The sequence below is a fragment of the Phascolarctos cinereus genome, unplaced genomic scaffold (assembly GCF_003287225.1).
Source record: "Phascolarctos cinereus isolate Bilbo 61053 unplaced genomic scaffold, phaCin_HiC Scaffold_726;HRSCAF=1367, whole genome shotgun sequence".
Classification (NCBI taxonomy): Eukaryota; Metazoa; Chordata; class Mammalia; order Diprotodontia; family Phascolarctidae; genus Phascolarctos; species Phascolarctos cinereus.
Genome location: NW_027556098.1, coordinates 357447869 through 357467669, shown reverse-complemented (window position 1 = coordinate 357467669; position 19801 = coordinate 357447869). Strand labels below are relative to the sequence as shown.

The following is a 19801-nucleotide window of genomic DNA, read 5'->3' as shown; positions in this document are numbered from 1 at the left end:
GAATAGACATGTAATGTTTGTTGAACAACTGATGGAATCAGGGCCTGGAAAAGAGAGAGACTCAAGAGCCCCAGTGGAGGAAAGGATGGGAAAATGATACCAATTGTGAGGTAAAGAGGAAGAAAAAGATTGGAGATAGTCTACTAAGCAGACTGGCCATTTGCTGATAACAGCTGACAGCAACATTACCAACTTTTTACACTCCTATGCATGAGGTAATGTGTCCTCTCCCAAGTAAGTGAAAGGTCAGGCCAGGGGTGCTCTTCATGAGGAATTTGGGCAGGCTGCTGCCTGTAACCCCAAAGTCAAAAACTAACCCAAGGGAGCAGATCCAGGCAGTTCATCTCCCAGCCCTGAGGCTCCACATATGTCCTGGCTCCTCCCCACTCTCAAGTTTGCCAAAGCAGAAAACCAAGGGTTTCTTCCCCAAGCCCTGACTTTCTTCAACCTCTTGGAGGAGGGGGGCGGGGGGGGAGCCTTCTCCAAGGCCTGGATTCTGCCCTCACATCTCCCAGCCACTGGGGCTGGTCTCTCAAACTCAAAACCCCTATCTTCATGTCCTCCCCCAGGAGAAGCCGCACCATACACAGGCGTCTTCCCAGGCAGGATAACAATGATGAGCTGCAGTCCCGAGTAGGTGTTCTTGAGATGCCGGAACATGGGCTCCACGCTGTCTGCACCCTGCGCGTATTTGCAGAAACAAGGCTGGCCCTGGATGGGCATCCCTGCATCCTTGGAAATCTTACGGAGCTGGTCTGTGAAGTTCCTGCAGGGCATTGGAAAGAGGGAGGGGGGGAGTGGGAGGGAAGCACTAAGAGCCTGCCAGCCTAGAAGAACCACCAAGTGCATCCTCAGGGCTCAGAGCCCCTCGCATCTGAGGGAAGGTGAGCCCTGGCTTCCCTTTAGGAGGTGGCCATTGGGCTAAGTTGTCAAAGAATCATCTCCCCCCTCAAACTCCCTAACTAGAGCTTCATTCTTGTGGTTTAAGGCTTCAAGAAGCAGTGTAACAGTGGAAAGAACCCTGGATTTGGAAGAGGAAGACTGGTATTCAAACCCTGGTTCTTCCCCTCGCCCTCCTATGTGACCTTGGACAATTCTTTATGTCTCTGGGCCTCTTCATATGTAAAAGGAGGGAAATGGAATAGATAACTTCTAAGATCCCTTTTAATTCTATCTAAATTCATGATCCAAATCCTATGATTACTGTATCAAATACCTCTGGGAGGGTTCAGACATGTAAGGATCACACTGAGATGGCTAACAGGCCAGATGACAGAATTGGGACCTGAAAGTATGGAAAGGTTGAATGGGCCAAAGCCAATAAGATGGAACCAAACAGTGGTAAATGTGAACCCCTGCCCTCAGGCTTGGGGAGGGGGCGGGGTACTGGAGAATGGACTGTTAACAACATGCAAGGTCACTTGAAAAGCAGTTCACTGGACACAGGTTTTAGGTAGGAGTCTGAGCTACTACTGGCTCAATATGAAGCAAGAGTATAATATGGCTGCTAAAAAAAATCTAAATGGAGCTCGGGCTGCTCTAGCAGATACCTAACTGAGGCTCCAAAATAAGGAAGCAACAGTCGGGCTGCTTTTCCTGGGCAGCCCTCATTGTGTTGTATTTCGGAAACACTTTAAGGATGAGTGTGTCCGTGAAGGCAAGGAGGACAGAGGATGCCAGAAACCATGTCGTACAAGGGAATAGTTTGAAAGAATAAAGGATGTTGAGGCTATCGAAGAGAAGACTTCTGGAAGACACAATAGCTGTCATCAAATATCTGTGACAGCTGTTATGCAAAAAGATACTGGAGTTGTTCTTCTGAGCCCGAGAGGGCAGAACTAGGAGCAATGGGGAGGGGTAGGAGAAGGAGGGAAGAATCATAGGGAGGCTGACTTGGCTTGATCTAAGGAAGAACTTTTTTCATAACAAGGGCCCCAGGGGATTGAGGCGGGGCATCCAAGCAGCAGAGGCCCAAGCCCAAACTGGACTGGAATATAGAGGGTTCCATCAAGAGGCAGAGCAATGCTCTCGGTGTGTCAGTCACTAGTACACGCCAAGTTCTACCTCCTTTTCTTTCCCTAAATGAGCCTTGTAGACAATCTCTTGTCCTAGGCCTTGGCTAGAACTAATCTACCTTAGAATCTCTTCCTGCAAGGTCACGTTACAAAATCAGGGAATTCTCCCATGGGAAGAGAGAGAGAGAGAGAGAGAGAGAGAGAGAGAGAGAGAGAGAGAGAGAGAGAGAGAGAGAGAGAGAAGAGAGAGAGAGAGAGAGAGAGAGACAAAGAGAGAGAGAGAGAGCGAGAGAGAGAGAGAGAGAGAGAGAGAGAGAGAGAGAGAGAGACAAAGAGAGAGAGAGAGAGAGAGCGCGTGCGCATGCATGTCTGAGGGAAGCTGCCCCCAAGGATGTGTTTAGGATGAGAATAGGATATTAAATAAAGAGCTTTCCCCTTCCCACCCCAACCTTGTTGGCTCTGTGTTTCCTGGGGGAGCTCTGGGAAATATCTAAACAAGACCCAACCCAGAAACCAAAGTCAGCTTCTAGACAAAGGGGGACAAGGCAGAATGCTATGGAAATTGGCTTTGGAGGGCTTAGTGGGGCAGAGAGCCTAGCCCACCCTGAGTCCTTACTTCAGCACCTCTTCCCGACACTGCTTTTGGGGTGCAAAGCAGGCAATGGCCCACACTTTGATCTCAATTCCATTGTAGAACTGCTTTCCTCGCATGTCCCATACACCCTGGTTGGGTGTGGCGATGGCTCGGTTCTGAGAGCATGGGTAAAAGACAATCATTGATTACTTACTGCCTGGGGTATCCCAACCAAACCCCAGGATGAGAGGACAAGCCTTTCAGGATGCTGTTCCTCCTTCTTCCTCCCCACCCTATTAAGTAAGCCAGATCACTGGAGGAGCCTGTGCTTCCCATCCCCTGCCCCAAAACGTGATCTTGGCCTGCTCTCTGGCCCACGGTCTTCTCTGTTATTAAGCTGGGGCCAAAAGGACTCTTGCTGTAGCTCACCCGTCCACCATACTGCAGGATTGGAGCTGGGAGCACTCGGCCCGTCACTTCTGTCATGTCATCTCTCACTTTGATCCCAAACTCCTGTATGTAGGGGTCTAGATTGTAGCTGGCATTCTTCATCTGTTTGGAAAACAAGAGCAAGGAAAGTGAAGGGTGAGGATAACTGTGGCTCGGGGTATGTGTGAATGAAATTAGGGAAGAAGTCTAATTAAAACCAGGCAGCAGAGAATCAAGGAAACTGAAGATTCTGCCCTCTCTTCTGCCCTTGAACTAAGGTGTTGTGGAGGATGTCTAGACATGCGGTTAGGGGCTCAGAGTGGTTCTGCTGTGGGAAGGAACAGGTTAGGGTCAGCTCAGGGGAGAAGACAAGGAGACCTCAAAGAATTAAGGCAAATAGGAATGAGAGTCTCCCATATTCTATTTTGTCACGCTTACATGGGTCCCTTGGAGGGTAAGCTCGAAAGCACTGGAGCAAGGATCCCAGGACCTAACCCTACCTTTACCAGCCCCCAAAAGGTTTTTTTTCAGGAGCAGCAGAATCCAGCTGTCCTCTCTAGAGAGGCCTCTTACCAGGCGACTAATCTCCTCCTGCCTGTCCGGGGCTGACCTTGCAGTAGCTTTGATCATGGTTGAAGTCTGATTGTCTGTCAGCTTCTTGATACAGCGCTGTCCAGCCACAATGTTACAGACCTGGAGAATATGAGCATGTACACGTGCGCGCACGCACGCACATACACACACGCACACACACATACGCACGTGTGCACACACACACACACACACACACACACACACACACACACGTAAGGCTTTGGGACTTTTCCCATCCCTGTACCCATATTTCCTCATCTTTTTTCTGGGAGCTCCCAGAGAAGGATAAGATCCCAGGCCTCAGACCTAATTTCAAACCCTTATTTTAGCCCTAAGAAGGGACAGAAGACCAACTTTATGTGTGAGCAGCCTACTTTTGCCTGCAGATATTCCCCACTTTAAGAAAACTGCAGATGTATGAAAATCAAAACTTACACAACAGATTAAGAGATTATATTTGTATTACAAAAGAATTCTTCAATTTACAAAAGAGTTCACAAAAGAGTCCCTCTAAATATCCAGCTCCCTTAGCACATTACAGTAGATTTACACTTAGCTTTGAGGTGGAACTATATTTAGTCAATAATCCTTCTTTCTAGACATTAATGAAATGGGATGGACAAGCATAATCACAAAACTGACCATCCTACCTCAGAAGCTTCAGAATGTACTCATCTCAAAAGGCTATTAACAGTTGCTTACCATCCTTTTTGGTCTGCTTTTAACATCCTTATTCTACTGTGAGATGACTTCAGATAAAGAACTAGACTAGACAAAGAATTCAGAAACCTAGGTTCAAGACTCTGTCCTGACTGTGTGATTCTAGGCAAGCCAGTTCTCTTCTCAGACTCAGTTACCTTATCCACTGAATGGGAATGCTACTACTGTTTGCCCCACAAAGCTTACACATGGATCAAAGAGACAATCTGTGTAAGCTCTGTAAGTATTAGGAATTCCAACTCTTGGGACAGTTCCCAATGGGCAGGGATTGTGACTGAGTTACTGTTTCTGGAAAAAGCATGGCCCAGTGGGATGTGATTCATCCCTTTCCTGAATACATCCAGGCTCACTAGTTACTAGAACATTACTACCTAGTGAGCTCCACAGGTCTCTCTGTTGCCTCTAACATCAAGCAAAAGGCCCTGCATACAGTAGGCACTTAACAAACACTTGTTGAGTTGAGCAAGGCTTTCCGATAGTGTTCCCCCACCACACTGGGCTCAGGTGGCTAAACTGGGCTCAAACACTGATGGAAGGACGAGGAAGGGAAATGGAATATAACATGGCCCCAGAGCCTGCTGAGAGGGAGAGGGGGAGGAAGAGAGATGGAGATTCATCAACCAGAGATCAATCATTTGCTATAAAAGAATCCACAGAGTGATCAATCTACACCGAGCTAATCAGGAATACAGGGAATATTTGAGATTCTCTATCCACTTAGCAGCCCTGAAAACAGGTAAATTTTGGAACTTTCAAGCATTCAAACTCTACTGCAGAGAGTACAATTCTGATGAGCTGGCCATATTGTTTGAACGCCAAACGTACGTTTGCCTAAAAGATTATTTTACAGAGAACTCACACAAGGCAATCACTCCCAAGGAGGTCAGAAGAAGCCATACAAAGACACTCCCAAGGTCTCTCTGAAGAACTTTGGAATCGACTGTGAGACAGGGGAGATGCCGGCACAGGACTGCCCAGCATGGCATGCCCTCATCCAAGAAGGCTCTGCGCTCCATGAGCAAAGCAGGCTTGCTATAGCTCAAAAGAAAGGTGAAATGTGCAGACTTAGAGACATCTCCACTCCAAATGCTCACGTGGACTACTTGTGCCTGACCTGTGGTAGAGCCTCCTGAGCTCTTATTGGTCTGATCAGCACAGCCGACACACTGAATCTTGACCTCAGTACAGTGATGTCATTTTGGTCACCAACCAACCAGGCCACTGGCTCAAGCAGGGCAGAACCGAAAGAAAATTCATAAATTATACTTCTGTTTACACTCTTCTGGTCCTGGCTAAATGTCTGAGGAAAGCAAAGCTTTGGGGGCCTGGATAATGACAAATTACAACCTCATAGCTTTAAGGCTGACAAAGTACCTTCATATCTATGATCTTATTTTATTCTCAATGACCGCCCAGGAAGGGAGAGAACAGAAAAAAACCTCACAACAAGCCTGTGAAACCCATAAGTCAAGTTCTGTTATCCTTATTTTACAGGTGAGAAAAGTGAGGCTTAGAGACACTGTTACTTGCCCAAGAACACCCAAGAAGGGAGTGTCAGTACTGGGACTTGAACCTAGACCTTAGGAGCCCAGTGTGTCTACAATTCAACACCGATCTAGAGGTATGGATTATATTTAGCTTTCTGGTGTGGAAATCCAAAAAGTTTCAGTTATAATTAGCAGGCACAAAAAGAAGGCAGAGGCTTTCAAATGATTCTCTTTGGGAGTAACAATGTAAACAAAACCAGAATCAACTTGGTAATCTTTATTCCCTAGAACTGACATTAATGCTCTGTATTTCCTAAAATTTGACTTTGCAGAATTACTAAGAGCCCATGTCACCGACTGTGCTCCCCAATTACTACTATCTCAGTTTCACCAACTTTTCAATAAATGCACCCCCGAATACTTTACTTCTATTCCCTTTCTTGGTTCCTTTCCTGTTATCTCTGGCATCTCACCTCCCTTCTGTGTTTCTTTGTCTCAAAGGATGACTTGATTTCCACTTTGGAAGTGACCTTAGAGCCCATTTCCTCTCCTCCCTTGGGTAGGTTTGCTCATGGTCACCGTCATTTCTCTTTGGAGACCATTAAGGCAGGAAGGAGGGGTGCACTGAAGCAAGGCTCACCTCTGCATTTGTCTCTGGGGATGTTTTGTAACTTACATTTTAATGTTTAAGTACTGAGTATTAGACACAAAGGACAACTTTTTCTTTTGTAACTACACGATTCTTAGACATTTGCTATTTTAAAGCAGGATGTGATTATAGCTTGTGACCTAAACATTTTTCAAAAGGAACACATGTATCTTTCAGTAAAAGCCATTGGGAAAACAAATTCAGTTTACAGGTGAATATTTTGGGAGCACATCTCTTCTACAGAGTAAGGCACACCTGTATGACCAAAAGGTTTTCGGTCCTGTGGGGCTCCCAGCTACAGAAAGGAGGGAAGAATGAAACAGTGAGAAGGAGGCATGTAGGTCTCTGACACCTCGGTCCTGAACAAACTGTCCAACAAGTCCTCTATTAAACACTAAATTACCCAGCCTGTCCCACTGATTTGGGGTGGGGATGAAAAATATGGCAGCGTTGTGGCCTGGGAGCAGGCAGGGATGACTGAAGCACTAGGTTCCATTTACCCTAATCCACCTAATGCCTGGAGAAGCCACTCACACCCCTCAGTTTCCCAATCTTCAAGATGGGAGACATGAGGAAAAGAGGGCAAGAAGGTGGGAAGGACATTGGGGATGGCTGGGAAGGTATGGGAGAGGGGTTCAGTGGAAAGGAGGAGCCTCACCTCCAAAGGCAGGTAGGTATGTTTTTGTTCCTGGCCGACCTGCAGGCATGGCAGGTGAGGGTACTTAAGTTGTAGGTTGTACTTCTGCTTGAAATACTGAGCCACAGTGCATTCTACTGTTTGTCCACTCTCCAACTGCAAGGGAAACCTACGGGGGAAGGAAGCATATTAGCAAGTTATCCCGCCCTGAAACACATCCCTACTCCACCTACCTCCAGAAATACTGGGCTCTTCCCCTTTCTCTGACCATTGTTACCTTCTCAAATGTAAAGGAAAGAGTTAAAGTAGGTGGGGTTGATGGTAAGACATGGAGAAGAGAAGAGCCAGGCAGACTTGGAGCTTTATGAGAAGACACACAAGCCAGGTATAACATTGAGCTCCAAAGATATAGGATAGGAATTCAGCATACCTAAGTGCCCCTAAAAGAGACAGGCTAATGAGGTTGGAGTGTAGGCCAAATGTCTTGCCCTTTCCGTTTCAAGGCCTCACTACCCCCACCTCTCTCACACACAGGTGGCCAGGAAAGTTTCAGAGTCTTTTCCCCAGTTTCAGGAGAAATCCCAGCAGTTACTGAAAGGTCTGGAGCCAGGAAGCAGAAAGATGTCTACGATGAGAGAGAGGGCTGTTTCTGTCTGTGTGTGTATGGCAGGTGGGAAGGCCATGGGAATATAAGATCACACAACCACCCCAGGACAGGCAGATGGGCCAAATCCCAGGGCTCATATCTAGAAGAAGGGCTATCAGGTTTCTAGGCCCTCTACCACTTCCCTCATGCCCCCATCCTAGCAGCTGGGTAATCACTCGGTATCCGCTCCTGGATGAAAGCCAACAACCCTGCCCACTTACGTCTGGTGGCTGGCAGGCCGGCGGGTGACGTTACACACTCGGTATTTCCTCTTCATCTGCCCACAATGGGTCACCTCCACCTTCAGGCCTGGGCGGAGAGGAAAGATAGAGAAATAGGAGAAATTTTTAGGGAGGAGTCCCACCAGGAATGGGCTCAGCTACTACCATCCCCTCAAATCTACCCAGCGTCAAAAAGGCCAATTTTTACACCTCAGCACACTGCCCTTCCTGTGGCGGGACCTCCTCTGCCCCCAACCTCATACGCAGTAATGCTCACCTTTGATCTCCTTGGTGAATCGAACTCTCTGGGAGTCAGTGAGTGGCTTGGGCTGTTCATCAATGTTCCTTATGTCAAGCACCTCACACATGAACTCAATTACTGGCTGCGCTTTGTAGAAAGCCGTGGCCGAAACTGCAGGGATAGGGCAGGGGACAACTCAGAGAAAGCTGGAGGTCTGACTGGGGGACACGTCTTTTCCAAGGGGGAGGGCTCCTATGTCTTTGAATCCCAGGATTTAAAGCTTAAATTTAGCACTCCTCATGTCTAGTGGTTCCCATACTGGAATCTAGAGTCATTTCAAGAGGTCTGAGAAGCCATGCACCATGGCACTTACCATTATCATTTTGATCTTTATTTAGCTCCAACAAAATATGTATCATAACTTTAGTATAATAAGTAGGCAGACATGCCTTCTTGGATTAAATAAATATTATGTCTTACACCTTTATGTACTATTACCTTTCAAACATGTGGATGCTGTTATAATGAAATACAAACTCACTAAAAGCATGACTGAATTAAGGTAACTTGTCATCTTGTATTTCCTTCCTCAGTGGATACAGTAACTATAATGGCGGAAGGGTCTGTGCTGGAGCTACAAAGGCTTCCCCTGTACTTGAAAAGGTTTGGAAACATGGATTTACTTCAACTCTGTGATTTTACAGATAGAGACTTCTGACTCCTCCAAAGCAGAGTACAGAACAAGGCGGGAGGGTGGAGAAACATTGACACTGACTACAGTGTGAGGAAGGTGCCCCCTCCCCCACCTCTGTCACTCACCATCAATATTCAACATCATTTTCCACATGGCTGGCCGCACAGACTGGTGAAAGCCGAACCAGACTTCACGCCCACCCCCCAGAGGGTGGTAGTATCCCTCAGGGGGAGAGAAGAAGGAACGGCCAACAGGGGTGTACCTAGGAAGGATGGGTAGAGACCTGGTCCCTCCAACATAACATGATCAGCTCCCTCCCTACCCAATAAGGAAAAACCCTGGGCCAAGAGATTGGACACTCAGGTTCTAATCCAAACTCCGCCTCCTTCCTGGTTTGTGGCCAGGGGAGAGAGCATCTGTCCCTTGCTAGGCTTCCCTTTCCTTTTCCAAGATGGGTGGATTCAGAGAGTACCAAGAAGATAAAATATGGGGAAGGACTTAGCACCTTTTGGAAGGGAGAGACAGTAGAGATTTAATGTCTCCTTTGCACTCATCCTCCTATGTCTGGGGGAAAAGAATAAAGCCCTGGCCTTGGAGTCAGGAGGACCTGAGTACAAATCCAGCCTCAGACATTTGATGCTTACTAGCTGCATGACCCTGGGTAAGTTGCTTGAAAACAGAATAAAGCCCTGGAAGTTAGGCAGGGGGCTAATAATTCTTATTCAAGGACCTTACTACTTGTTAACACAACATCCAAAATACCCTTCCCACCCAACCTGGGTATCTCCTTTCCTTATCCCACTGTGACCTTCTCCACAAACAGCAGTGGTCATGTGCTCAGAGTCTCAGGAAGTCCCCCGCCTGAGTACCTCATAGATGCCAGGTGCCTCATGGCCACATCCAGGGCCTGCACAGACTCCAGCGGGACAGGGATTTGGCCACTGACCAGGGCCTCGTGGAGCATACGCCAGCTGACAATGGCCATCCATTTGATGGAAACCTTGAAGATCCGATCCTTCCCTTCGCCAGGGATTGTCACCTCGAAGTCCACCTTTGGGAGAAAATAGGGTGAAGGAAGGGAACAGAGCTAGCTAGCACTCATATCCCTGTCCCTACTCACCCCTACTAGACTATAAAGTTCATGAGGATAGGGTTCACATTTTACCTAAACTTTCTATCTCTCCAGAGCCTAATACAGGATTATGCACACAGTAGAAACATGACAACTGTGTTTAAAGAATGAATGAATCAGTGCCCTCTCACTCCCAGATCCCCAATCATCCTGAAAAACAACTCCTTCAGCTAGCAGGTGTCTACACGAAAAGGCCATCCTATTCAATCCTGCCTTTAGTCCAAGCTCAGCCAGTCTTGGGGACCTGAGGTGGGAACAGGAAGTTGCCAAACGATCTCCATAAGGCAGTTCTTTAGATCTAATTTTAGTCCCTGAGAGCCCCCTTGTTTTGGGCAATGTACTTTAGGTCAAGTAAGAGGACAGAAGGCTTTGTGCTTAGATCTAAGCCCATGCTATGGGCTACATATCTTCCCTCCCACCACTGTGCCCTGGAAACACATTAATCCCATACAATTTCTGGCCCCTTACCCTCTCATTGCCAATGGGCAAGGCAGTAACTGTGTAGATGTTCTTCTTCCCATCATAGACAGGTTTCCGGTCACCAAAAATCTGTGGCTTGAAGTGCTGAACCATATACTCCACCACCTCTCTGTAAGGGCAGAGAACAGAGAAGCTCATAGAGTCCTTAGTTCTAGAAAGTCTTAAGAAACCACCTACCACTGTCCCTCAATCTCTAGCAGTCAAGGGGGAAATGCACCCCAGGGCCACAAATGCACTTAACAATAATATGTCATGATGACAGAGTGCTTCACAAATTACAAAGTACTTCCTCCCCCACCCCTCCCTTAACAACCTGTAAGAAACAATAACTATCCAGGAATTATTATCCCCATTTTATAGATGAGGAAACTGAGGCTCAAGGGGTCAAGTGACTTTCTCAGGATCACACAGCTAGACAGTGTCAGAGCTGGATTTCAAATCTTCTCCTTCCAAGAACTGTGGATGTTCTGTCCCTTTAGAGCACATAGCCACTCCAACCTTTTCTCTCACCCTCAATTCTGAGATGTTCCTTCAACTGGAAAAGTATGCAGGTTATAAATATACCCATTAGTATAGAGGTGACCAGGGTTTGGGGATTCGACCCCACAACTCCTTCTAGAGGTCAGAATTTTGTCTAGCTGAAAGAAGGAACACCCTTTGTAATCCCAAGAGGGTCATGATAAGATAGAGGAGTGTAAGACAACACCTACCCCCTCCAACCCTGGGGGCTGCTCCTTAGTACCTATGTTTTCTCATCTCATTCCTCAGAATTGGTCAGGGGCAGGGGAGGAGAGGTAAGGACAAAATACACAGTGTGCCCACAATGTGGTTCGGAGAGGGAAAAGAAGAAAGGAGGTAAAGGAGAAGGAATATGGACCTCAAGGTCACACTTTAGTCAGGAAGAGGAGGGACAGGGAGCTCCAAGTCAGAGAGAGGAGGCAGATGGGTTTCAAGTCAAAAAGGAGAAGAACAGGGGGTTCCAAGCTAGGGATGGAAATGACAGGAGGTTCTGAGCAAAAGAGGAGAGGGACAAAGACTTCCAAGTTGGACAGGAGAGGGACAAGGGGGTCCTGAGTCAGGGAGGGGAAAGACCGAGTTCTGAACTGGAAAAGGACATGGGGTTCTAAGTCAGGGAGAAGAGGGTGTGTGTGTGTGTGTGTGTGTGTGTGTGTGTGTGTGTGTGTGTGTGTCTGTGTGTGTGAAGTTCCAAATCAGAAAAAGATCTTGCAGGCTAAGAGTTGGGGCTTGAAGGGGCTGCAATACTTGCCTTACCTGTTGACTCTGCGGGGACACTTGTCCGGTTTGATGTCCACTTCATAGTGGTAGACGTCGATCTTGGGGATGTCTACCTCAAAATAGTTGGCCAAGAGCTTGATGGGCTTGCCTACGGTGCCTATCCCAGGCCGTCTCGGGGCCTGAAAGACCTGCTGCAGGGGGGGCAGGTAGGTGCCTGCAGCTACAGGGGAACAGAGCAAAGGAGCTCAGGCAGAGAAGCCAACATCATCTTGTTAACTCAATTCAGTTCTATTCATCAAACATTAAAGGCCAGATCAGGGAGAAATCCCTTTGAGCTTGGAGGAGTAGGGATTGTTAAGAAAGGTTTCATGAAAGTTTATACTCAAATTGGGCCTTGAAGAAAGGAGCCTTCCCCAAGCAACCAAGCATCCTGGGGGAAACCTGGTCCAGTTTGTACAGAGGAAGTGACTGGAATTACTATGGCCTGGCCTCCTCTGACCAACCCTCCACCAGGTGCAGGAGGCCCAGTCTTCTCCAGACAGACCAGGTTTCCCTCAATCGCCCATTTGAAGGGTTTTATATTTCTGACGGTTGGGGAAAGGTCTTTCTACCATAAAACATCTTAGTGCAAATTCAAATGCTTTACCTCCTACTGTATCCACACACCCAGCCTACCCCTTAACCTGACCTTGGGATCTCAGAGGACTAGCATTCTGTACAAAAAGTGTCACCTAGGAAAGCCACCAGAGGAGACCCTGGGACACAGGGCTCCTGGGTCTTTCAAAGGAAGAGAGCACAGGGGAATCTGGGAGGTAGGAGGGAAAGATATTCTTTGTAAGATGCTTTAACCCACATACCCCTCCTCCACCCCACTCCGCTGCTAGATGTCTAATTTTCCCTACTTCAATCAGGACCTAAAGTCTGCCTTCTGCCTCCCTTCCCCCTCAGCTATCCATAGCAAAAGCTCCAAGTCTTCTCCTCTTTCCTTTCCTTCCCCTCCCTTCCCTCCCTCCAGAATCGATTCCTGCAGACAGACAGAAGGGGCCCTGGGGGCGGGGCCAGCTTTGGCCTCTCCGATCCCCCTGGGTTTCCAAGGCTGCCTGTTTGGTCTGCCTTTCTTTCTCCCTTCCACAGCTCATCTCCCCCCTCTCCCCAACCTCATTCTCCAGCTTGGGGGAAGGGGGTCACTGTCAGGCTCTGAGCCTGCTTTGTCTTCCTTCTGTTATTGTTTAATCTCACTGGGGTCCCAGGGCCTGGGGGAGGGTGGGGTAATAAAACCAGCCCAGATCAGACACAGGGAGTCAGACAAGACACCTCCCCCCAGGCTCAGCTTTCACTGTCTGGACAGCAGGGCCCCTCCCCCCAGCCCTAACACCAAAATCTACTGTCCTATCTCTTGGGGGGGGGTAGGTCAGGGAGAGTTCAGAGTAAAGGAGGGATAATGGGGGCACTAAGCTCCCACATTCTCACTGTCACCTCCAAAAGAGAGATAACCTCCTTCCTCCTCCAACATCCACCTGCTTGCAAAGCCCTCTCCCACCAGTTCCTTAACTCTATACCATTCTGGAAACTAGGAAGGCCCCCAATGCTGCTAGGCCCCTACTTTCCCCAATCCCCTTAATCGCCAAGGCTTCCTTAGGGTACTCAGAGCCCAGCTTCCAGGCTAGCTTCCAGGTGACTAAAGTGCCACCTCCCTACCGCTCCAGCCCACGGAGAAGTTGGCTGCCTCTCCCTCCCGCCTTGTTGACCCTACCCCAAGCTTTTCCTGTCAAGCATAGGCCAGGCCAGACACACATGCAGACGTGCACTAGATAGCAAATGCTAGAGACCCAGCTGCAGAAGTTGACAGCCACACAGAAGCAGACATGGTGCCTGACACAGTAGACAATCAATAAATGTTTGTTGACTATATGAATGAACAATGACAAAGAGCCATATAAACCCAGGTCCAGATAGAGCTCTGTAGATTCAGACATAGAATCACAGGCTGTTGGAGCTGGAAGGGGCCTCAGCGAACATCTAGCCCAACCCCTTTCATTTGATGGATGAAGAAACCCTGGCTCAGAAAGGAGAAGGGCCCAAGGTTACAAAACCGCAAAGCAGGTCCTCAAACCCTGCTCTTTTGATCTTCTCTCTCCAGTATACCAGGCTAGACAGATGCAAATGTAAACACACACACACACACACACACACACACACACACACACATACACACACAAAACAGCAGCAGCACATGGACATTGCAGACAAAAATGCACAGGGAGGGCCCTGCTCCTTCTACAACCACCTAGAGGTTTCATAATCTGCTGGTTTTTCCAGTAGCCTAAGTGGGAGAGTGCCCCCCTCCTCTTCAGCCCACCCTCTAAGGAGAGGATAGCAGGGCCCTTCCCTCCAGCCCTGACACCACAAACTACTACCCTATCCCTTCCAGGGGGGGTGGGCTAGGTCAGGGAGAATTCAGAGTAAAGGAGAGATAATAGGGACACTCTAGCTCCTACATGCTCCTATATCTTCACTGTCCCCTCCTAGTTTCAGAGACCAAAACAGACAGACCCTCCTTACTCTCCCAATATTCACAGTGCACAGAACACACCTGCTTGCAAAGCCCTCTCCCATCAGAGGGACCTCCTCCCTACCACTCACAGCAGATCTAGAACAGGGGTTCATAACCTGGGGCCCGTGAACTTGTTTTCTAATATTTCGATAACTGTATTTTAATAGAATTGATTGCCCTTAGTATACTACATGTTTTATTTTCTGCATTAAAAATATTTTTCTGAGAAAAAGCACATAGGCTTTACTTGAGGAGGAGTCCATGACCTCCCATAAGATGAGGAATCCCAGCCCTAGAACATGCTGCTGTAAGGACTATGGATGGTGGGCCTCAGAGTATAGGCACAAAGATTTCTTCCTCCCTTACAGACTGACCCCTGGGTTAGGGAGGGACTGTCCAGGTCGAGGAGCCTCAAGGCATATAATTCTTGGGGAAGACTCCAGCTCCCAGGGGTGGCTAGAGCAGCCAACCTGGTTCAAACTTCGTCTAAGGGAAGACAACCATAAGCTTCCCCCCTCCAAACAATAACAACAACTACAACAACAGATGCAGTTCAAGGTCCCAGAATTCATCTGAGTACCTGGGAGGAGGGGAATCACAGCAGCCTGGGAGACATAGATAGAAGGGGCAAACAGGCTGACTCCAAGGGGTGCCCTCCACCCCCACCTTCTCTCTCCCTGGGGCCGACAGACGGGACTTTGTGATGCAGATGAGGGACTGGAACCCTGGGTCTCCGAGCTGGGGGGAGGGGGAACAGCCAGTCACACAAAGGGGGTGGTGGTGCAGCAGACAGTAGCAGGGAGATATAACCCCCAAACACCTGTTTTCTACGCTCTTGTGGTGCTTCTCCTGCTCACATGCTCCTAGGTTGGCAGAAGCCAGGCTCAGGGGCCCTGGGGTTGCTTCCCAGATCTCTAAAAGACCCAGAATTTCACTCTCCCACCCCCAGTCCTGCCTCCTGATATTAGCGATATATCTGAGTGGAGATAGGGGGTTGGAATTAGTGCTTAGAGATTTTGAGAAGAAAATCAAAGGGTGGTTACATACATTAGAGTCATGTGTTAGATGTGGGTTTCTTGGGAATGACAGTTTGAATAAGATTATGCTGAAGCCTGAAGAATCACCTTGCACAAATTGATCTATCAACCAACAATCATAAATCAAGTGCCTATTATAAGACCCTCCCCTATCTGAAACATACCCATAAACACAGACCTGTGCACACACGTATATAGACACAAACATGCCTGGGCACAGACATGGGCCCAAAGAGAAACAGCCATGCAGAGGCCCAAGAACTTGAAAGCATGGATCTTCTCCCTCCCAGAAGGAAAAGAAGCCTTGGAGTAAGGAGACAAAGAACATTTGTGCCCCCAAGGGCTCTTCAGATACCCATCATTTTCCCCCAAACAGGAATTTGGGGCTAAGTGGGTGAGGATCAAGGAAAGCAGCTCTAGCTCTCCCTAATCTGGGGCTCCCTCATAAATTGGGGTTCTTCAAACAGAACCTAGTTGACAACTTGTCTGGAATGCTTTTCCAAGTAACGACTGGGGAAAAAAAGTCAGAAGCCCTACCCAGCTTGGATGTCAATTAATTTCAATACTGCCCGGAGGAAGGATGAGTATTTGAGACACCTGTTCATAGGCCCAGCTACCTCCAAAGGGCACCCCAACCCCTTTTGTCAAGCAGCTGAAAAAGGAAATACTTTACACCAAGAGAAGAAGTCTGGGTCACTGGCCCCTTTGCTCTAGGTCCCCTCTTCACATCCATAAGGCAAACATGAAGCATCTACTGTGTACACCATTTAGCCTACTGCAAATCAGTTGGCCACCAGGACCAACTAAGAGCCCTGGTTCACTGGAGTAAAGGTAGTGGGGGCAGGAGTAGAGTCCCAGGATTTGAAATAAGAGAACTAAAGTAAATATTGGCCTTTGCCACTTGATAGTTCTAGCTATGTGACCCCAAGCAAGTCACTTAACTCCTTTGAGCCTCAACTTCTTTATCTTGTAAAATGGGTACAATGCTTATACTGCCCAAAAATGGCTTCTTAAATGGAAGCTGTCAGTGTTACAATATTGCTTAAAACTCATTAATACAGGCAGCATTGTAGTGATGCTGGAATTAGGCGAGACCTATGTTCAAATCCTGCCTCAGGTACTTAATAGCCCTGTGATCATGGGCAAGTTACTCCAACCTCTACGAACCCCAGTTTCCTTATCTGCAAAATAGGGTAATAATACTTTAACATGGAACTCACAGGTTATCACAAGTCTCAGATGAGATAATTTGTGTAGTGTACTTTAAAGCATTAACATAAATGTCAACTACTATTATTATGACAGGCCTAAAAGTGCCACATATATGTCACCTATTATTATATGGGGAACATGAGGCTAGAAGGGAAAAAATCCCCATCAATTCTCCTATAACAGCCTGTAGCCCAGCCTGTCAGGTATCTGCTTAAAGCTCCCTTGCAAAGAGGCACCCAAGGAGCCAGGGTGGCAGGAGTCATCATTTTTAGCCTCCTAACATGGTAGCTGCTGGAGAAACTGTAGGAGGTTATGGTAAGACATGATTTGTCCTGATCCACAAGTGCTTTGGGGATATAAAGATGGACTTACTATTTACTAGTCCAATGTGTGATCCTGGGGAGGTCACTTAATCTCTCTCAACCTCAATTTCCTCATCTAAAAAATGGGGATAATACTAGCACCTACCTCAACAAGTAGGATGGTTATGAGGACTAAATGAAATATTACATGTAAGGTGCTTTGTGAACCTTGAAGCATTACATAAATGTTCACTATACAGGAAAGAGCACTGGACTTAGAATTAGGAGAGAATTAGGGCTCAAACCCCATTTCTCAAGTTGTATCACCAGGATAAGCTACTTCATCTCTCCAGCCTTCGATTTTCAAAACCATAGATGTGACTGACTAATGTAACCATGAACTAGAATTGGCACTCTCTTAAGTTTAGTGCTGCCTGCACCTGACTCACCAATTCCTGCTTCATGGTCTGAGGGAAGAAATGTCAGTCCTTAATGCCTCTTCAACCCCATAGATGGGTGGAAGAGTGCCTATAGCATCAGTTCCCTGATGGCCACCTAGTTGGGGGAACAGAAAGAAACAGGACAGCCTCCAAAACTCACTGAGTATCTAAACTCCAGCATTTTCAACCTCTGGATTGACTTGCCTCAGTTTCCCTCCATTTCTTAATCATAAAAAATGGGCAGGTGAAGTTGATCCCCACCACCCCAACAAAAACTGACCCACAATGGGGTTAACTCAGTAGCAACACTCCCCATCTCTGGCCCACAGCCCATCCTCCCCCAGTCCCCCAACGTGTGTATAGTGGGAGGCAGCAGGCAGCAGGGGCCTGGATTGTTTTGTGTCCAGGCCCCTGACAGCTGCTCTGGGTGGAGGAGGGGAGAACGCCGGCTGGCTCACTCCATAGACCCTTAGTGGAGGAAGGGCTGGGAAAGGGATTTTTTTTTTTTAATGTTCTGAAATCTTGACATCCAAAGACGTTCCAAACGAACCAGCCTTTGTGCATGGATTTAAATTCCTGATTCTCCCCCACATACCGAAAGGGGGGAAAGAACCCAAAAACCTCAAACATCTCCTCAATGGGAGGGGGAGGGGGGCGGACCTGGGCATTCTCCAAACCTTCGAACAAACCAAACCTATCAGTGAAAATCAGTCCTGATGTTAGAGGCAAACCCGGGGCCAGACAGACTCTCTCCTCGGTTCCCAACCTCATACTCCATCTCCCCAGCAATATTCCAGTGCTAGGCTCCTTCTATCTCAGGGGCCCCTCCCCAAACCAGTGTCAGCATCTATTAGTGCTGGCCCCCGCCCAATCAAAGTCAGTTTCCAGGCCGCTGAACCCTCACATCTGTCTCCACGAACTGAAATCAACATCAGCTTCTAGGCCGTGAAACCCTCACATTTCTGCCCCTCCGATTCTTCCTATGCAGTAGAGAAAGGAGCTATGCTGGCCACCCCAAACGTAAGGCGTCCCCAGGATCCGGGAAGGGGGAAACTCCCCCACATCCCACAGCCTATGGAATTTCGGAGACAGGGTCTCCTCCCCCTGCCTCCCCCGCCCCCACCCGGACCCCAAATCGACTCAACGCAACCTAGCTCTGCGCATGCTCAGGGCCTGTGCGGGGGGGGGGACCCCCACCCCTCACCACTTCTCCCCACCGCCCCCGGACCTCAGGCCCCTTCCCCCAATTCTACTTTTTTCAACTGTGGAACACAAGAGCTGCCTTCTCTCACAGGATCCAGAGCCTGATCCCCTAGCCCGCTCTCCATCCAAACCCCCAGCCTCAATCGCGGCCTCCCTTCCCTTCCCCCACCTCAGCCCAAACACCAGGAGCATCCCCCTCCCCGAAGGCTCATCCCTCTGCTCAGACTGAGCCCCTGGTTCTCTGGTCCTCCACCCCTGCACTACGAACGCATTCTCCTGAGTCCGAGTGATGTCCCCCATCCCACCTCGATGCCCCCTATTTCCCCGGTCCTGGGAACCCCAACAATCCTCAGGTACCACCAAAACCCACACTCATAGCCCTCCCTATGCTGTGCACACAGGGTTTGCCCTGCAGCCAGGAGATACTCTCATCTCCGGAACGCCGGGCCTCGATCCTCCCCCCCCTCCACGAACACACAAGTCCCAGAACCTCAGGAAGCCCCTTCCCCATCCAGTCAAGGCTCTCCCCTCCCCCGCAGGTGCACGGAAGCCTCCCCCGCCACCTCCAGGCACACAAGACCCCCTCCTCAGATTGCACACGTACTGCCCCCCCATGCACACAACCCCCACGCAGGTGCACAGGCCTTTCTTCTCTGCCCTCCCCAGCCATGCACACATCCATGCCCACAAGTCCCCCTCCCCTTCTCTTGTGACACCCCCCCCACCCACATACAGCGCCCCCACCCCACCAGTGGCACCCAGGCCTCCCCTCAAACAGGCCATTACCTGCTCCCGAGGGTCCCGCTTCCATCCCATATACCCGTGTGTAGGTCAGGCGGCTGGGAGAGAGTCTGGTGCACGGCGTGGGGGGGCCCGGGCCTCCGTCGCTCCCGTGGTTCCCGCTCCCGGGCCGGGCTCCGTTCCCCCCCCCCACCCCGGCTGCTCCCGCCCGCCGCCGCCGCCGCCGCCGCCGCCGCCGCCGCCGCTGCTACAAGCTCTCCCTGCAAGCAGCCGGCCAGCCCTAAGTGCGCAGGCGCGCCCGCCCCGGGGCCGAGAGGGTGGACGGGAACAAGTCAAGCCCGTCTCTCCTACAGCAACAAAGGCCAGCGGAGCAGGGAGGGAGCGAAGGCTCTCCAAGTGGCCGCGCCCCCTACCGCCCAGTCGGTGGCTCTGCACGCCGAGCCCACTGCTAGGCTCCGGGCTCTGGGCTGTGGGCTCCAGGCTCCGCAGCTGAGCAGGTGGGATTGTATCTGCACCCCAGGGCTCCCCCACCGAGGGAGGGGCCCTTCTAGACTTGC

The 19801-nt window shown here is 49.2% G+C and overlaps 1 protein-coding gene across 1 annotated transcript in view; it reads right to left on the bottom strand.

The window, feature by feature from the left end:
* The window catches only part of LOC110206366 (argonaute RISC component 1), a 30360-nt gene extending 10913 nt beyond the window's left edge, over positions 1-19447 (bottom strand). The window contains exons 1-12 of the mRNA XM_020983687.2: positions 19290-19447; positions 11792-11975; positions 10508-10628; positions 9777-9958; positions 9033-9169; positions 8250-8384; positions 7973-8060; positions 7127-7274; positions 3592-3711; positions 3019-3141; positions 2632-2765; positions 582-766 (exon numbers count right to left, since the gene is read on the bottom strand). Of these exons, the coding sequence (XP_020839346.1) occupies positions 582-766; positions 2632-2765; positions 3019-3141; positions 3592-3711; positions 7127-7274; positions 7973-8060; positions 8250-8384; positions 9033-9169; positions 9777-9958; positions 10508-10628; positions 11792-11975; positions 19290-19314 (1582 nt within the window). The 5' untranslated portion in view covers positions 19315-19447. The remainder of the gene's footprint in view (positions 1-581; positions 767-2631; positions 2766-3018; positions 3142-3591; positions 3712-7126; positions 7275-7972; positions 8061-8249; positions 8385-9032; positions 9170-9776; positions 9959-10507; positions 10629-11791; positions 11976-19289) is intronic.
* Positions 19448-19801: the final 354 nt, after the last annotated feature.